This window comes from Vitis vinifera, chromosome 4, assembly GCF_030704535.1.
Source record: "Vitis vinifera cultivar Pinot Noir 40024 chromosome 4, ASM3070453v1".
Taxonomy (NCBI): domain Eukaryota; kingdom Viridiplantae; phylum Streptophyta; class Magnoliopsida; order Vitales; family Vitaceae; genus Vitis; species Vitis vinifera.
This window is the reverse complement of record NC_081808.1, coordinates 9,358,593-9,377,380: the sequence shown is the minus strand read 5'-3', so window position 1 is coordinate 9,377,380 and position 18,788 is coordinate 9,358,593. Positions and strand designations below refer to the sequence as shown.

General features: G+C 34.7%; 1 protein-coding gene across 1 annotated transcript; it reads left to right on the top strand.

Moving 5' to 3' along the window:
• The first annotated feature begins 1,572 nt into the window (after positions 1-1,572).
• Positions 1,573-3,446, top strand: LOC100254807 (probable WRKY transcription factor 17). The gene is made up of 3 exons (XM_002262739.5): positions 1,573-2,402; positions 2,871-2,996; positions 3,095-3,446. Exons 1-3 carry the CDS (start codon positions 1,690-1,692, stop codon positions 3,270-3,272), a joined length of 1,017 nt encoding a protein of 338 aa, XP_002262775.1. The 5' UTR covers positions 1,573-1,689; the 3' UTR covers positions 3,273-3,446.
• The last annotated feature ends 15,342 nt before the right edge of the window (positions 3,447-18,788 follow it).

Genomic DNA, 18,788 nt, shown 5'->3' with positions numbered 1-18,788 from the left:
TGAATTAGACTATTTATATATGATTTTAAATAATTGTATTTATATTTTATTTTAAAAATATTATAATTTGAATAACTAAAAGCATTTGCTTTAACTTAATCCACAAGTTGATTTCAAATTAGGTCGAGAAGACCCACTTGTGAGACAACATTGCATTGCAAATTAAAAAATTCCAAACCCAACCCACCCCACCCCACCCACCTGCAAAAGCCTAATTACAATTAATTTTAATTTTAATTTTAAAAAAAATCATTTAAAGGACATTAATTAATTAGACCCGGGTGCCCACCGGGTCGATCAGCTCCGGAAGGTGTGACTTCGGGTCAACTCCACACGTTATTCGTAAAGCGTTGACTCTCGTTGGTCACGGAAACCATACCTAATTAATAGGCACCAGCTAATTTTCATGACTCATTAAAAAAGGACGCCACGTGGCGACATGCTACGGGTCCTACCACATGGACCTTCCCGACGAATATTGAAGTCGTAGTCAACTCTCTTCGGAGGAGTCCCACCGTTGGATCACCCCGATGTGATCGGACGGCCCAGTAATCAGGTACCGCCTGCATCCGGTTTCTGGAAAAAGCCGGTCAACAATTTTCAGATTAAAAACATCATTACCTCCACGTGATCACCACTTTAAGTCAGCTTTGTTTCGTCCCAATATATCGGGAATTTCTCTTTTATCAAAGGATAATCTCGTAATGAATTAGGTTTCACTTTGAAAAATATCTTTCAGTTTACATATTAAATCAATGGACATACGACATGACATGTAAAAGATTGTTTCGTTATTCTTAAGGGAAAGTTCTAAAACGAGGCAAAAAATTTAATCAGACTAATGAGGCCGTGGTCAAATAATTATTTTAGTAAAATGAGTTTGATTCAATGTACCGGGGAAGATTTATCATAGGATATTAGCATATTATATAGTCGAATTAGGAAATATGTTAAGGACACGTGTCTAAGACATGCACGTGTTTGGAAATTTAACAGTCAAACTATAGTTCTAAGATGGTGAGGAGAGTGATGGGCACGGTAATTGACAGGCATGTGATGGCTATGTTTACCTCGTATTAAAAATTCTCACGACTTTCGTATTATGTATTTTGACCATCGATAGATAATCGATTTAATACTTGGAAATATTTACATAAAATAAAAAATTTATATTTTTCAGCCGTTCAAACCAACGACTCGGAGTGGTTAAGACGCCAAAAGTCTTAGATACGTGAGTTACCAGAATCTTAATCCATTTGGCGTCTAACCAAACGCACCTTTAATTTGAAAGGCTTTGAATTTCAGAAATGAAGTCTGAATGTGTCGTCAACAGCCAAAAATTTCGCCTTCCCTCCCCCAAAATTCAAACAACGTGTGCTGCTAAGTTCTAACACAGTACGAACCCTTTAGGCTTTGTATTCTTTATTTCTTTTATTTAGGTGGGCCCCACCACTCACCTTCCATAGAAATCTTCAAACCTCCCTTAGCCGTCAGATTAAAAAAGGGGTTTTGACCCAAACTTGCTCATCCGGTCACCTGTCACCTCCTCCCTCCATTATAACCCCTCCCCCTCCCGTCTCTTCCTCTTACTTCGCCACACGCCTCTCCAACTTCTATCCCTTCAAACCTTTGATGGTCGCCTAAGCTTTTAGGAGAGAGACATCTTCCTTTGTCTGGTAGTCGTCTCCAATGGCGGTTGAGCTTCTAGGGTTTTCCAAAATGGATGAGCAGATCGCGATTCAAGATGCGGCTTCGGCTGGATTGAAGAGCATGGAGCATCTGATCCGCATGCTGTCTCATCAGACCAATCAAAACCACAACATGAATCAGCTCGATTGCAGGGAAATCACAGATTACACCGTTTCCAAGTTCAAGAAGGTCATTTCCATCTTGAACCGTACCGGCCACGCCCGCTTCCGCCGCGGACCGGTTTCTTCTTCTGATTCTCCCTCGTCTTCAACCTCCTCTGTGGCTCCTCAGACTCACGCCCTTACTCCTGCTCCTGTCACTTCACTTCCCGTTCCTCCGGCGGCGCCGCCTCCGGCGAGTTTTGTTCAGCGGCAGAGTTTGACGCTTGACTTCACCAAGCCTAATCTTGTGAGCTCCAACCCTGTGAGTAGCGATGTGGTTTCTACGAGTCAGTTCAGCAAAGAGAGCTTCGGCTTATCGCAGCCTATGTCGTCCGCGACAAATTCGTCATTTATGTCGTCGATCACCGGAGACGGCAGTGTTTCTAACGGAAAGCAGGGGTCATCTCTGTTTCTAGCTCCAGCGCCGGCCGTTTCTGCCGGTAAACCTCCTCTCTCATCTTCTTGCCGGAAGAGATGCCACGAGCATGATCATTCCGATGATATATCCGGAAAGTACTCCAGCTCCGGCCGTTGCCATTGCTCTAAAAGAAGGTATGAGGTGCTCTTCGCCTGCGGTGCATATTAGCAAATTTTAGCATCTTTTCAGTTGTTGAACCAGATGTTTGTTTTGTGAACCTAACCTATTGTTATCGATGGGGAGAAAAAATAATAAATAAATAAAGGGACAAAAACGTGGAAAATCGTGACACGAAGCCACCACTCGGTGAAAAATCTGTCGAGTTTTCTTTTGACTCGGACGGAAATCGAGTTACCTACTGGGCGTCTTACCTAGTCAAAGCACCGAGTCAAAAACTGAGTTTGAAGTTCTAAAATTTAGTCGGTAACTCGGTCTGAGGCTGACGTGCGCCTGCATGGTGGACTTTTGTTCCCCTGTCATTTTCGTCCGGTGGACGAATCTCCGAACGCACCCGGCCGACAATCCCATATTCTTGTACGATTGACATTGAACATCCATGGCTCATGATGGTCATAATAATAAAAAATTTATTTTCATTTCAGGAGATCTCGGGTGAAGAAAACTATTAGAGTGCCAGCAATCAGTTCGAAAATCGCCGATATTCCTGCGGACGAGTACTCGTGGAGAAAGTACGGCCAGAAGCCAATCAAGGGCTCACCATACCCACGGTAATACTGTGCTCCCTCACATCTGCAACCGTTGAATTTCTGTGTGGCGCCCATATGAAGACCCCATCTGATAATATGTTTGAATGTTGCCTTTGCAGTGGTTATTACAAGTGCAGTAGCATGAGAGGGTGTCCCGCTAGGAAACACGTGGAGCGGGCCTCAGATGATCCAGCGATGCTGATCGTGACGTACGAGGGGGAGCACTCTCACTCACAGGTCGCGATGCAGGAGATGATACCCCACGGAGGAGTGGGCTTGGTGTTCGAGTCAACTTGAAAAAAAGGACTCTAGTAGATTAACGTGGGGAGCGGTGGGAATGGGTTGGATCTGTAAATTAAGAAGGGAAGGGAGGGCATAATGGGGAAAGCAGTGTTGAGTGAAGAGGTGGTCCCTTTGTTGAATTAGATTAAATTAAATTTAATTAAATGGACGACTTGAGATTCGTCTTCATCTGCGACTTTTGATTCTTAATAAGAAAAGGGAATCTTGGTAGTGGGTAAGGCTGCTACGCAACTGGGAAAACCATGGCCACTTGCGTATTACAGGTCAACTCCGAGCAGTTCACCTTCCGTTGTCCCATTAAGTACTTAGCTACTGTGGGGTTTTATTTGTCAAGTCCGTGATAGGGACGTTAGACCACCTTGGCCAAACATTCATTATATCATTTTGACCATATGCCTCTGGAATCAGCGGGTTTGGATTGACTCTTCAAATATTTTTTCACCTTATTTTTAAATCTATTCCATCATTCGCCTCCATGTGATGTGATTGACGGTGCCTTAAGGCGAGTAAAAAGGAAAATTAGGACTGACGCCTGTGAATTTTAGTCATGGCCAAGCAAATGCATGCTTCAATTGGGCCAAAGCCCAAAATTACCAACGTATTAGGTGGCTAGCCCGTTTCCATTCCAGCCCTTTGATGAGTTGGTTAACTTGGTTTTGATGGAAATTAACAATTGAGAATTATCGTTCAAGTGAAGGTAACGCAAATGAATGATCACAATTTAAAATCTGAGATTTGTAGAATCCACATCCGAACAGTGGAATAAAACTGGTAGAAACAAGATATGAAGAAGAGAACCTATCAAGATCAGTTAAAGTGTGTAATCATCGTACTTGTACTAGATTTCACTCCCTTCGAAATAATCTTGGTGTGGTCTATCACAACAGTATAATGGTATATTCCAATCATGAAGGTAGTAGCACTACCAGTTAAGAGTGTTTCTCCTGGTTGATTTTCAGGAAGGGTGATTGCAAAATACTGAAAGATCAAATTTCTATTTTCTAGAATATGACTCTTTGGTTTTTTTAGATGGGTTTTTCTATGGTTTTTTTTCTTCGACAAAGAGCAAGTTTCTTTCTTTCTTCCTTTTTTTTTTGTTTTCATCAACAACGAGTGAGTTTCGATCTTTTCATTTTTTTCATTTTTCCTTTACCAGCAAATAAAATTTTTGTGGGTTATTTTTATTTTTAATTTAAAAACATTTTTCATGTTTTTAGGAAACAACTATTGATTTTTGGGAAATGATCAACAAAATTTTTTTTAAGGATTTTCTCAACAAAGTATTCTTGTGAGACTTTAGGGCATTAGGTGTTTTTAGTTATTTTGATTCTCGAGACAACCTTTCCCTCTCGTGTCTAATATTAAAGTCAAGCTTTAGAAATTTCTTAGTCTCACAAGTAACTTCTACGTTAATATGGACTCTCTTATTCTAGCATAACCTTTCCCTCTCAGTCTTTGATATTAAGTCAAGCTCTAGGAATCTCTTACTGTCACAAATAACTTCTAAGTTAATCCTAAAAAATTAACATGGTGCCAACATATATAGACATATGAGAATAGATATGTTCTTCCCAAGTTTGCTATAAATTCATTTTTCATCATCTTAATGAAAAATCCATTAACTACCAAGATGTGGTCAAATTTATTATGCCATTATTTTGGTGCTTGTGTTAATCAATATAAGCATTTGACGAGTTTATATAAATTTTGCTTTTATCTAGGCACTATATAACCCATTGGCTGATCCATGTAGTTTTTCTTTTCCAATTTCTCGTTCAAGAATGTAGTATTGACATCTATATAGTGAATCACTAAGTCATAACTGAAAGATAAAACCATCAACACAAATCCAAGTCACAAGCATAAAAATGTCAATTATCTATATTTTTCATTTGTTTGTATCTTTAGCAACAAACTTTGACTTTTATTTTCCTATAGACTCATCTAATTTCAATTTATTTTAAATTATCCATTTATTGCCTATAGTTTTGGTAGTAAGAGTTTGATCCACCATCTCTTAAATATGATTTGACATTATAGACTCAATTTTATTGTAAATGGACTGTTTTTCAAAATGTTATGTTAGATAACACATTGTTTCTTCATAGGCCTTAGGGTCATCGTCTAGTAGGAAAGTATGGAAGTCATCTCCAAGGCTTGTTTCTTTAAGATCTCTTTTACTCTAAATTAATTAAATTTCAAAGTAATCATTAGATTCATCTTTAATTGCTCTTTGAATATGCATTTCTTTATCATTTTTCATAGGAAAGATTGTTTCAAAGAAGTCAATATTCTTTATTTCCATTATTATCACTTCCCATAAGTTATTTTCTGACTTAATCACAAGATACATGTATATGGTACTATTTTCAGTATATCCAATGAACATTCATTAAAAAATTTTAGGACCTAGTTTCCTCTTCTTAGCTTTAGGTAAAAGAACCTCTGCAAGACATTCCCACATCGAGTCATGTTGGGTTGGGTGCATGACCCTTCCATAGCTTTTATATGTTATCTTATTTTGAATGTGACATGTAGAAAGGACTCTTAGAACAATGAGACGACTATTTTGTTTCAATTATTTTCTAACTTATGAAACTTTTTACATAGTAACTTGCTTTCTATTGAAGATTTAAGGTTGTTATTCGTTCAATCGTAAAGTCACAAGTAAATCTAAAAATGATTGAACAAAGACAAGTTGGTTTTTTTTTTATAAGGTAGGGCTGAATTGAAAGTTTTAATTAAGGTAAAATGTTTCAATTATTTGGAAAGAATTTTAAATTGAGAAGTTAAAAAGAAAAATCTTTTCAAATAATAAAAATAATTTGGAGAAGAATTTAAAATTGGGGATTTAAAATATAGAATTTTTCCAATTCTTTTTAATTTAAATATGAAATCCTTTTAATTGTTTGGAAATAATTTTAAATTGAGAATTTAAAAAGAAAAATCTTTCCAAATAATAAAAATAGTTTGGAAAAGAATTTTAAATTAAATATTTAAAATAAAAATATTTTCCAAATATTTTTTAATTTAAAATATGAAATCTTTTCAAATCTTTTTAAAACTTTTTAAATTTCTAAATTGTTTTTAGTAGAATATGATTTTTAATTTGATTCCAATTCCATTAATTTCCCCCCTATATATATACCATATCTAAATGTGTTTTTTATTTTATTTATTTATTTATTTTTTATGGAATTCATTGAGAGAGACTCAACCTAACTTGGTCTACCATTCCCAATTTCTCAAGAAGGATTCAAAGTGTTGAATCTGGGGTTGTTTGAAAACCTGCATTTCTTCAATGAGGTTGAGGTGCATTCAGTTGAGCAATTGGAGATTGCTGTGTTGTGGATGTGGATCAAGTTGTAGGGTGCTGGAGAGTAATTGTAGGTATTGAAGAGTTGTAGGTATTGGACAATAAGTCTTTAGGGTAAAATAGTCAGGTAAATAATCTATGTAACTTGATCTTATATATTGGATTTAAATTAAAGGTTTTAGACCCCGTGATTTTTTATTTCCGTAGTTAGTGTGAGGGTTTTCTACGTAAAAAATCTTGTGTCCTTTGTATGTTTATTTACTTTTTTTTATTTAAAATATTTTAGATATTATTTTAATCCTTGATATTTCACAAGTTTAATTAGGTTAAAAACTCTACTCCTTACTTAAAATGGATTATTAAATCTTAATCTTTATATTATAATTTTTAATTACACCCATTCACTTTCATTTGGGTGTTACCCTACTGAAGTTTGATTTTTCAAGGATAACTTCCCCCTTACAAGTTCAAGGATGCTCTTAAACTCGATAACATAACATTCATCATATTCTTTAAGATCCTATTATTCCTTTCATTTACACCATTTAATTTAGGGATTACACCATCTAATTTAGGGAATCAGAAGGAATTATCTCATAAATAATCCTATGATATTTATAAAAGGTTTGAATTATATTCTTCTTTTTTGTCTATTTTGAGTCTTTTATTTTTTATTTTTCATTTGGTTCTTAACTTCTATTTTATGTTTTACATGTTTTGAGTCTCTTAACTTTTTGTTCATTTAGTTCTTAACCTCCATTTTCTATTTTGTGAAAACCTTTGGTTTAATATTTGTTCATGAAAACGATATACTCTTGTATCTTTTAAATTATCATCTATAAATCCTCTTTGGTTTCATCTTTGTTCCTCAAAAAGATATACTCTTGTATCTTTTAAATTATCATCTATAAATGCTATGTAAAATCTTTTTTCACCTCTAGTCATTTTATTTTTTTAGTCTCCCAAGTCACTATGAATAAGGCTAAAGGGTCTCATCTACCTTTCTACTGACTTGCAAGTTTTCTTGGTAGTTTTAGATTCGACACAATTTTCATTTTTCCCATGATTTTCTAATGAAATTTAAGAAATCAAATTAAACTGTCATTTTATTAATGTAAGAATAATTTACATGACCTAGTGTACCTTACCATAAATCATACGATCCAATTATATAAGTAAAAGAACTAGAAGCATTCTCATTGATAATTTCATAAATGTTTAACATGAACAAACCTTTATTATAATAGTCCTTTACTATAAATATATCATTTTAGGACAATTTTATCCGTCTCAAATATGATCTTAACCTTTGCCTTCCTAAGTAAAGAGACAGTTACTAAATTCTAGCAAATACTTGGCTTAAAGAAAATTTGAGAAGCATTTTCCATTTTCTAAACACAAACGAGGGTATTGATTCACTCATAAATACTTGTTCCCCACCATCCCCCTACTATAGTGTAGTAGGCGAATTCACTCCTATTGCCGTAGATATGTCTAGTAATCTTAGAGTCCTTCATATTAATCGCCATTTTTATCTTAGAGAAAACCCCTAGAATAGTCATACTAGTCTCAACTAAATTCTCCTTGGGCTTTTGTTCCTCATTCATCTTTTTAACACTTGTGTTGCTTAGCACCTATGATTTCCATGCATAAAGTAATTTCCACTCTTTTTAAATTTAGGGTTCTAGGACTTGTTGATAGAATTGAGGTTATATTTATGATTTTGAGACCTATTGTTGTTCTTATTATTCTTGTTACTCTTACTATTTTTAAGCTTATCTTCCACTAGACTAACTTGGAAACAAGTTCCTTGGATTTCTCAACCTTTTCTCAGTTTTTATTTTATTTTTCAATCCTAATAAGGATTATCATGTCTTCTAGTGATACCGAGCAACAAATTAAAGATTCAAGTAGCTCAATTTGTTCATTTGTCGATTACTAATTAAAGCATGATATGCGTGGATTTGAGATGATACATCTTCATCTTTAGTTATAAAGAAATTTCTAAAAGTCTCTATGACACATTTTTGGATTTTTGCATCATTTATAAAATATTTTTTGTTCAATTTTTATTTTATAGTTTTAACCAATTTTCATAAAGTAGTAAATAATGAACAACTCATTTGACAAGGTACTCAAGATCATATAGCAAACTTGTTTGCTCCCTCTTTTCTAGTCATCATGATCTTCAAAACTTTTATTAGGGTTTTAATTGAATCAAAATATGTCCTAAATTGATCATGTTAATGACAAAGAACACATGTTCATGCCATCTCTTAAAATCACACCCTTTAAATATATCTTGTTTATTTATTTATTTTTATTTTTTATTTATGTGAAAATGTTTTCCATGCTTTTAGAAAATGACTACTAGCTTTTAGAAAATTTACTAGTAGCAAAATTTGGTAGGGTTTTTTAGTTTATTTATTCTCATCCGCTTCATATGTGGGATTTGGAAACTTAGGCTTTATTTGAAAAATATTTTAAAAACAATTTTGAAAAACAATTTTTTAGTATAGTTTTGAAAATTATTTTATGATATTTTGTAGAATAAAAGTTTGTTTAAGATCCTGAAATATTCTTAACCTCTTTTTATGTATTTAAATATGTTTTGAAAATTAATTTTATATGTAGTGCTTTATTTGGAATCATTGTCCACATTAGTATAATTATTTTTTAAAATAATCATTAGAAACATAAGTGAAAACAACTAAAATATATTATCTGAGAACATTTTGTTTCTATTTTCTAGTTGCTAAATGTCTGTTTTTTTTTTTGGTTCTAGATAACAAAAAACTATTTCTAAAAATAGTTACTAAACAAGATCTTTATGTTGGGATTGAGCCCTAAATGCAAGACATGATGTAACAAAGTTATACTTAACTATCCCTTTGCAATCCCGTTGGTGTATTGACATTGATTTGAGCATTCAACCCATATTTTTTTACATTATACATGATTTAGGTGCATTAAGAGTTGCACAGAAGATACAAGTCATGGGTCCTTGTAAGTAGATAAGTTGTCCATAGTTGGTTCATGGATTTGAGTAATCTAGTAGAGACAATAGTGCAACACCTCCTAATTGGAGGGATGACTTGTCTTGGTCATCAGGATGAGTTTCCCATGGTAAGTGTACTAGTGTATGTGATGCACACTGAACAGGACCTACGATGAGTTATGATGCAATCTTATCAATTGTCATGATTAACCAAACTACTATACTGCATGAACTTTTAACCTTGAGAAGATATTAAACCTGTGTTAAAATCAACATGAGGCTTTGACTTATGGGTGAGACACTAAAATAGTCATATGTTCCTATGAATTGGGTTACTGTTGATGGAGGCTGGTGGGAATCAGTATTCTCAATAAAGGCATCATGATATCTCATGGGATTGAGACAGTGTGTCCCGCTTGGTAATCCAAAGGACATGTGGTCATGAAATCTATGGCCATAGTAATTCCTTTAATGAAATTTGACATATACTCCTTGGAGTTAGGTATGTCATTTGATCACATAATAAGTGAGATTTGTAACTCAAGGATTTGAAAGGTGATAACACTATTTTGTAAGATTACATGTACCAGTTCATTGGGAGTTTACATGTAGTGGATAGTAGGTTACAGATCTAAGCACTAGGTGTCTCATTGTAAAATACATAAGATACTGGAATGCAATTGACTCTTTATAGTGGGATGTTGAGTCAATTTTAGAATTTGATTATGAGGGAGTTAGTACTCCTATGGGTCCTAGTGGTCCCCACTCTAAGCTCATATTCCTTGTTGGCACAACTTCTAAGGGTTAGATGAGTTTTTAGTTTACTTTTGTGCATAAGGGCATTTTGATAATTATGCAAGATTACATAGGGATAAGTGAGTGGTATCTCTAGACTGGGTTAATCGATTAATTAGGCCTTGTATGGTTAATTAATTAATTAACAACTTTTTTTGAGTTAGACTAAGTGACCCAAACCCATTAGGAAACCTATAAATACCACTTTAGGGGTTAGGGTTTCCAAGTCTTGTCATTCTCCTCTTTGGTCTAGATAGAGAACCCTAACCTCCACTCTTGAAATCTCCACCATCTCCGTGCCTAGACATAAGAAAGACTCATCGGGTGGAAGATCATGGTGTTTATGAGATCCATTATGACTTTGGAGTTACCCACATTGATTGGAATTGATTCGGGAACATCTAGATCAAAAGTGTGGCTTTATTCTCTAGATCTATGTTTTCTATGGTATCCATATAGTTTTTGAATACCTATTTATCTACTGTGATAGATTTAAAGAGCATAGGATAGATTGGCATGCACCTTACACTATCCAGGGCATGAGAATGAAGTAATCCAAGGTTTCCAACACTTTAGACAATCTTTTCTCCTACAACTAGCCATTATAATGGTCATGGGTGCATATAGGCTAGGTGTTGTAGACTTATATTTTTCATGTGTCTCCACTTGATTAGAAGATTTTTTTTAAAATGCCATTTATTTAAATAAAAAAAATCAAGGAGTTTCCACGTATTTTAATTTATTTTTTTTAAGGAAAAAACAAAAGAAATCAAAACCTACATGTGGGCTTGGGTGATAGGCCTAGAAGTGGGCTTTGGTAGATGAGCCTCTAAGTGGGCTTAGGTGGTGAGGTTTCTATATGGGCCTAGGTAGATGTGCCTCCATATGAGAGGTGAGGATTGAAGTCTTTATATATATATATATATTCATCCTCTCCATGAGTATCCAAAGTGAACCATCAAAGAAAGGATTATAAGGAGAAACAAGGCTAGCTCCTTTTATCTCTCTATTTTATTTCATTTATTTTATCATCATCATCATCATCATCATCATTATTTTATTTAAAGATGATAAGTGTCATATTTGACTTTCATTTCTTTATGGTTCTTTATTTTTGTTTCTCCTAGCTTTGAAATGTTCTTATTCAAGAACATTTCTTTTTGAAAGGTTTTTCAGCCTACAACTCTCAAACCAATTGGGTACTAAGTGATGAAGCACCTTTTAAGACCTACCTACTACCAAGCACCTCATAGGACCTAGTGTGCATAGTCTTGAGAGAACAAAATATAAATTATAAGTAGTTAAATGTAGACCATACTCCTTATTAAGCCTTGCAATTATCATTTCATAATCTAATGAAGACCTCTAATAAGTGAGCTATTGTGCTTATCAACTAACCAAAAAAAATCCTTAGGTGAAAAATTGATTCTCCCTTACTCATTCTAGGCATACTCAAAGTTTGAAAATTTTGGAAAGTTGATTGCTCAACCCTCATTATCCCCACCAATGATTGACATTGTCCTCAGTGGAAAGAAGTAAAAAGACATGTCTATGAAATTCCATTAGATGTTCTTGTCTATGTAGTTCCGGTCTCAAAATCTGAAAGTGCATGATTGCCTCTTCCACCAAGACATGTTACATTTCAACTTTCTTCAAGTCATTTTCAACTCCTCCACAATATAGCACCAGTGGGAGCTTAGATATGCCAACTATATCTAAAGGATTAGACATTGGTCAAGGGAGCTCAGTCTCAAATCCGAACTCATAATTAAGAACATCCTCTATTGTCACTTATTCTTATACAATTTCCTTCAACATTTTGAACTAATTCCATTTTCTAGAACTTGATACTGTTAAAGAATAAATTTAGGAAAATCATAATTTTGTAATTGAGGAGAGAATTAGGCAATCCCATAATAAAAGGGATTTGATGTAATTAGGTTAGAAAAGTTCATGTTTTTGGTGTTAGGAATTTTTGTATATATATGTGGGTATATGTACAGGCTAAAAATAAAGGAAGAATTTTATACCTTTCATTATTTCCAATCTCTCTTCTTCCACATGGTATAAGAGCTTTAGGGTCGTAAATCTGGGAAGAGAAGAATTTTTTCTTTGGCCTTCATTGCCGAGTTGAAGACTATAGTTGACCTTAAGGTTTCCTCTTGTTTGATTTAAGCCATTGTAGCAAATTCAGATCAGAAACTCATCACATCGTTGTCAACACGCTTGTCCTTACACTATTGTCTTCACACTGTTACTGTGTTGTCACTCTTACGAACTCATCACAAAACAAAAATCATGCTATCACCAACGCCCTTGCTGTCATCTCTACCAGCAATGACAACCCTCATGCCTTTGTCTCCCTTGTGTCATCTTTCATCTCCGCCTTACACTGCATCTTTGTCTCTCCATTGTTGCAAACATGGATTGCAAATTCATTGTGAGAGCAACAGATGACCCTTGTTCCTATTTCGCCGTTGATATTGTTAGCAATCAAGGGTGCCAGACCTCTAATGCTACTTCTGTGATGATCGAGAGTGCCAAACCTCTAACTGTTGAAAAATTAAACCATAAACAGGATCTCATGTGGACATTAAAGCATACAATAAAAATTGGGAATTAAGAAAAGCTGACCTTGATTGATCCCATGGAAAGCCATTCCTATGCTCTTCTGGTGTTCAAGGATATGATCAATTCGTGATGGAGAGAAACCCCGGGTTCAATTGGATCTTCCCTTTCTATGCCCAAAACAATCTGTGTGTGCTCTGAGGAGTTCGTGTAATACGTGCTCTTCTTAATACCAAGAGAAAAACAAAACAGGATAGAACAACAACTTGCCTTTTTTCCCTTATATATATATATATATATATATATTACATATCACACATACACAGTTTGGACCACTTAACTTAATGAGCCAATTAAGTGAATTAGGGTGAGCCCATAGAAATCAAGCAATAATGTGTCCAACCCATTATGGACCATAATGCAAAAATTAAATTAACACTGATTTATGGCATTATCAAATTGATTATGTAAGTCCACACATAAAAATTCCAACACTAACACCATTGCTATGGTCACTACTATCCCACATCGACACCAATGTGAGCTTTAACATGGGTCTAAGTCCTAGAAACAGTCTTTAGTGAGTTACTTAATCTTCAAGAACCATGTTAGAATTATCAGAAACTATCATTATGACTGCTCAATTTGAAGAAACCAGTCACAATACCAGAGAATTACAGAATATTCAAGTGAAATACAAGCATAATGGGAAGAATTATTTAAAATAGTCACAACTTATTCCCTTCCTTTTCTGAAGGGAAAAGGGGAATCAAGTCATCTTCTGGGAACTGGACTAGAGAGAGGAGACCCTTAGTTTGATACCTAAGATGAACAAAACTCAATGATTATGGTATATTTGTGGAACTCAATGATGGTTAAAATAAGATGTGTATGTTCTTGACAACTGCTATAGACATTTAGGATGTAGTTCACTAGACATACTCGAAGACACTACATGCAGTCTATGTGTACAAAATAAAAGTTAAGACTAGAGTGATAAAATAGGGAAACAAGACAGTCATGGAGTATCCAAATATGTTGAAAATTCTATGACAAGAACTTGATCATTATCGATGCATTGAGATACAGAGTTCTGAGGATGCAACAATCTTAAAGAATTATATTGAAAAGGATTGAGTCTATGATTTTTTAGTGGTTTCAATGCTGAGTTTGACCAAGTTAGAGTTCAAATACTTAGAAAAGAGCTCCCGACTTTGAATGAGACTTTCTTTGTTATCTGAGCAGAAGAAAGCAGGAGAAGTAGCATCCACCTTGGAAGTGTTCTTCTCTTAACCCTTGCCAAAGAAACATCCAAGCTCTCATCCTTAATATCATTTGGTGAGATAGTGTGTTTCTTGTACATGAGGAAGGTTGTGAGGAATCTAGGCATTTTCAGCTTCACTTTCCTACCTTTTCCCACCCTATTGTGAACACTTGTTATCATAGAATTTCAGGAATTCTCCTCTATCAGTTCTGGGACATTGATGAATTCTCTCTTGTAAATTTTGAGTAACTCTCACAGCTTAAGGTGCCTTCTTTCTTTCTCATGGTCCACAGGACATAGTTTATAGCATGCCCCACCAGTTTCATGTGCTCTATCTGGTGACCAATTCCTCATGGTAAAGTCTTTCTGATTCATCATTGATAAATACTCCTCCGGGATTTCTTCTCTAGTATGCTCCTTTGATTTTTCCAATCCATAGGAAGTAATGAATTTGCTTTCTGTTTTTGACAAGCGCTTTATATTTTCTAGACTCATGGAGTAGTCAGTGTTATCCATCTTGAATCTGATGAGTCTATCTGGCTACTCAAAATCCTCAACCTGTAGTGTTTGGTATGCAAGCTTCACCAGCAGATACCTTAAGTTCTATTTCATCAAAATCACCATATCTTTTTCTGCAGAAAAGTTCATTGGGCCATAGGTCTTCTCCTCTTGAATTACTTTTCCCTGGAACTCCTCATTGGAATGAACTATCTGCACCTGACTTTTAGCCTTGGGTGCCTCCTGACTAGCAGCAGAAGGTGATCCAGTTTGCAGCTAAAGGTCGTTGCTGAGATTCCCTCTCAGCATCTACAGTACTGCAGGGAATATCAACTCTTAATCATGAAACAGATAGATCATTACAGACAGGACAATCAGGCGTACTTTCCTGCACAAGCCTTTACTTCATTAATCCTTCCTTCAAACTTCTTCATTGAAACAACTCGATCAAACTCATTAGAAACAAAAGCAAAAATCAAAATCAAAGGAAAAATATCTATCCTACTAATGAATATATATATATATATATATATATATATATATATATATATATATTCATATCACTAGCTCTAAGCTAGCCCTGCATCAATTCTTTTCTTTCAAAATCTTTCAGAGGCAGGATGGTTTCTTCCCATTTGTAACCTTCCACCTATGGCCTTAGTTTTTGGCCATTCACCTTAAAACTCTTTATTTCTGGGATTCCATACCTCAAGAGTTTCATAGGAGTATACCTTCTTAACCACAAAAGGACTATGCTATTTGATCCTCACATATCCAGAAAATACATTTTGTTCAGAAAAGAAAACTTTTCTTGAGATGCTCTAATTATGGAATGCTTTGGTCATTTCTTTGAATATTTTGGAATTGTGATGATCATCGTTTCTCAACCCTTCCAGTTCATTAATTCATCTATACCTTCCTATTTTCTCCACCTCTGGTCAGCTCAAAATTCAGATAATGTCCTCAAAGCCCAAAATGCCTTATGTTATAGTTCAACCGGTAGGTGACAATATCTACTTTTTCTTAAAGATATTCACTACCCTTTTCACCATGCCCTTAATTTCCCTATTTTCTAGTTCAACTTGCCCATCAGCTGTGGATGATATGGAGTTGCAACTTTGTGAGAAACACCATATTTTCTAAGCAATGATATCGATGCTCTAACACAAAAGTGGCTGCTTCTACTACCTATTAAAGTTCTTCAAATTCCAAATCTGGCATAGATGTTTTCCTTTAAAATTTTGTTAACCTCCTTATAATCATTGGTCTTACTGGGTACAACTTCAATATTGGTAACCTTCAAAAGGCCTCGTGAAGTTAATACACCAACAATAAAAGTTCTCCAAAACAGTTATAGAGATAAAGGAATTATGGGTCTTTTTTTTTTTCTCTTCTCTTTGGTAAATAGAGCCCACTTTCTAACACCTTTCACAACCCTGGCAGAAAATATAGGCATCTTTGAAAATTGAGGGCCAATAAAGATTTTTTAAAGTAGTCTTTTTTAGCAGAAAAATGACCTTCATAAGCTCAGCATGACCCTGAAAGAATGTTTTCTATCTTATTGTTAGACACAGACTTCTTAAATATTTGATCAGGGCAGTATATGTTTAAAAAGGTAGGGATCATCCCAGAAGCAATTCTCACTTGGTTCGAAAACTTTTCCTTCTTCTCATTTGACCTATACAATGGCATTTTACAAGTAACAAGATAGTTCACTATATTAGCATACTAGAGCCTTTACTCCACTATAAAGAGGGTCTCATCATGGAAATTAGGACTCATCGACAGGGCGAGAATTAGGTATGTGATCAAGTGGTCGGCTACTACATTTCCAACCCTTTTCTTCTCCTGAATTTCCAAATTAAACTATTTCAATAGTGATATCTACTTAATGAACCTTGTTTTAGCATCTTTCTTTGAAAATAAGTATTGTAAGGCAATGTGATAAGTGAATACTACTATAGGAGACCCAATAAGGTAGCTCTTGAATTTATTGAAAACATAGACAATGTAGTTGACTTGAGCATCGTTCAGGGTCTCACTGGCTTAGTATATCACATGAGGGATATTGTCCTTTCTTTGCCCTAACACATGCTTGGCATCACACATCAACTTGAACGAGAATGACTAGTCAGGTGACTGAATAACAAGAGTTGATGTTGAAAGGTGAATCTCAATAAGGGGGAGAGGGGGATGTTGAATTATAAAAAAAATTTCCCAACAAAGATTACCTAACCTTATAATTTCTCAATGTCAATAAATGTCTCTTCCAACAATTTTTTAACAAAGCATAAAATCCACAAGCAAGTATGTATGCACCAACACTCTCCCAATAATTTATAAATGCAATTCACATGCAAATGCTTTAACACTTAAAATTAATTCATAAGAAGAATTCTCTCCTTAACTCATTTTCAATTACTACAAGATATCATTAACCAAAATGAACATAAAAATTATTCAAGATATCCAATGGATAATCACACCTGTTTCAACTCATTTTTCTTTCATTCAACATATATACCCAAGTAACCAAATATATCAAAAACTGAAAATAAATCAAAGAGTAGAGAATGAGAAAAAAAAAAGACAATTGACACCGGATTTTAACTTGGAAAACCTTCAAAGAGATCAAAAGCCACGGGCCTACAACCGATCGAAAACATCCACTATGAAAAACAAAAACTGAATACAAGGTTTTACCTAACTCAAGCCTACCAATCCTTCTCGGACCACTTGACTAGTACCTTCCACTTTCAGCTTCTTACTTTCTTCTTCTGAAGCACACTTGGAGTCCACACCAAGCTCGATCTCGACCTTTTTTTGAATTCACACATGACGAAATTGGGTTTTTACCAAACCCAAATAGATTAGAAATTGAGAGATGAATGAAGGAAGGAATCAACCCATTTTTTTCTCAAGAAAATCCACTGAAAACAATTTGGAAAATAATAGGAAAGTTAGATTTTCTTAGCAACCAAACACCCCTAAAATAGGAAATGAGAGAAGAACCAAAGAGGATGGTTGCTGTTGTGTCTCTTTCTACATAAAAAAGGAAGTAAGATTTGGGTTTTTAAATGAAAGAAGCCCTTAATCCAACGGATGAGATTTCATAAAAAAAAAAAATGTAAGTTGGATCGATCCGACTTAAAGCTGGATCAATAGATTTGGGTTTTTTCAATGAAAGAAGCCCTTAATCCAACAGATGAGATTTCATAAAAGAAAAAATGTAAGTTGGATCGATCCGACCTAAAGCTGGATCAATCCTGGAATAGAGCATTTTGAACACTTAGTAAAAAAAACTACTTCTTAAACCTTCCTAACTCCTTAAAAAAAATATTTTAAGTAAAACAACATTTAAATTATATGGTTGATTCAATTCCTTCCAATTCCAACCTCAACCACAAACCTTGGTCTCTTGAAAAATTCAATTAATTGATCTCCATTAGCCAAGTAGTCCATAGAAGGATTAGAAAAATCGAGTTAGGAGACACTTAGGAATTTTTGTCCGGAATTTCCAACCTAAACACTCACAATCTCCCCCTTTGGCAATTGTAGGATAAAACCCTTTACAACATGAATGAGTACAAGTAAGCCCCACCCACTCTCATACAAGGTCACTCACTTACCCACTCAAACTCACAACCTAGGTACTACAAAACTTGCAATTAAAAGCTCACAAACAAAGCAATTAGTAGCACTTGTGTAAAGCAATTGAATATACATAATATATCAACAAGTATATCCAAAAAGTCCAATGTATATTCAAATCCAAATGAGAAAAGATCACATATCAACATGTATCTCAAAATATCCAATATCCAAAATAATCATCAACATGTAGATATCCAATCACCAAAATAATTATTGTAATGTCTCTATCTTTTTTTGTCTTAGAAAGAGACAAAGGGCCACAATCTCCCCCTTTATATCCAAGAAAAAAGACAAAGGGATGACAATTCAATAGCTAGATATCTAACATACAAATCAACAAACATCCACATTTCAACAAAATGTCAAATACCTAAAAATCAAACATCCACATATCATTTAGTATCTATATCAACATCC

Coding starts and splice junctions, on each gene's coding strand:
- LOC100254807 (XM_002262739.5), top strand. CDS start 1,690: ATGGCGGTTGAGCTTCTAGGGTTTTCCAAAATGGATGAGCAGATCGCG. Junction 2,403..2,870: donor TGCCATTGCTCTAAAAGAAG/GTATGAGGTGCT, acceptor TTTTCATTTCAG/GAGATCTCGGGTGAAGAAAA. Junction 2,997..3,094: donor AAGGGCTCACCATACCCACG/GTAATACTGTGC, acceptor TTGCCTTTGCAG/TGGTTATTACAAGTGCAGTA.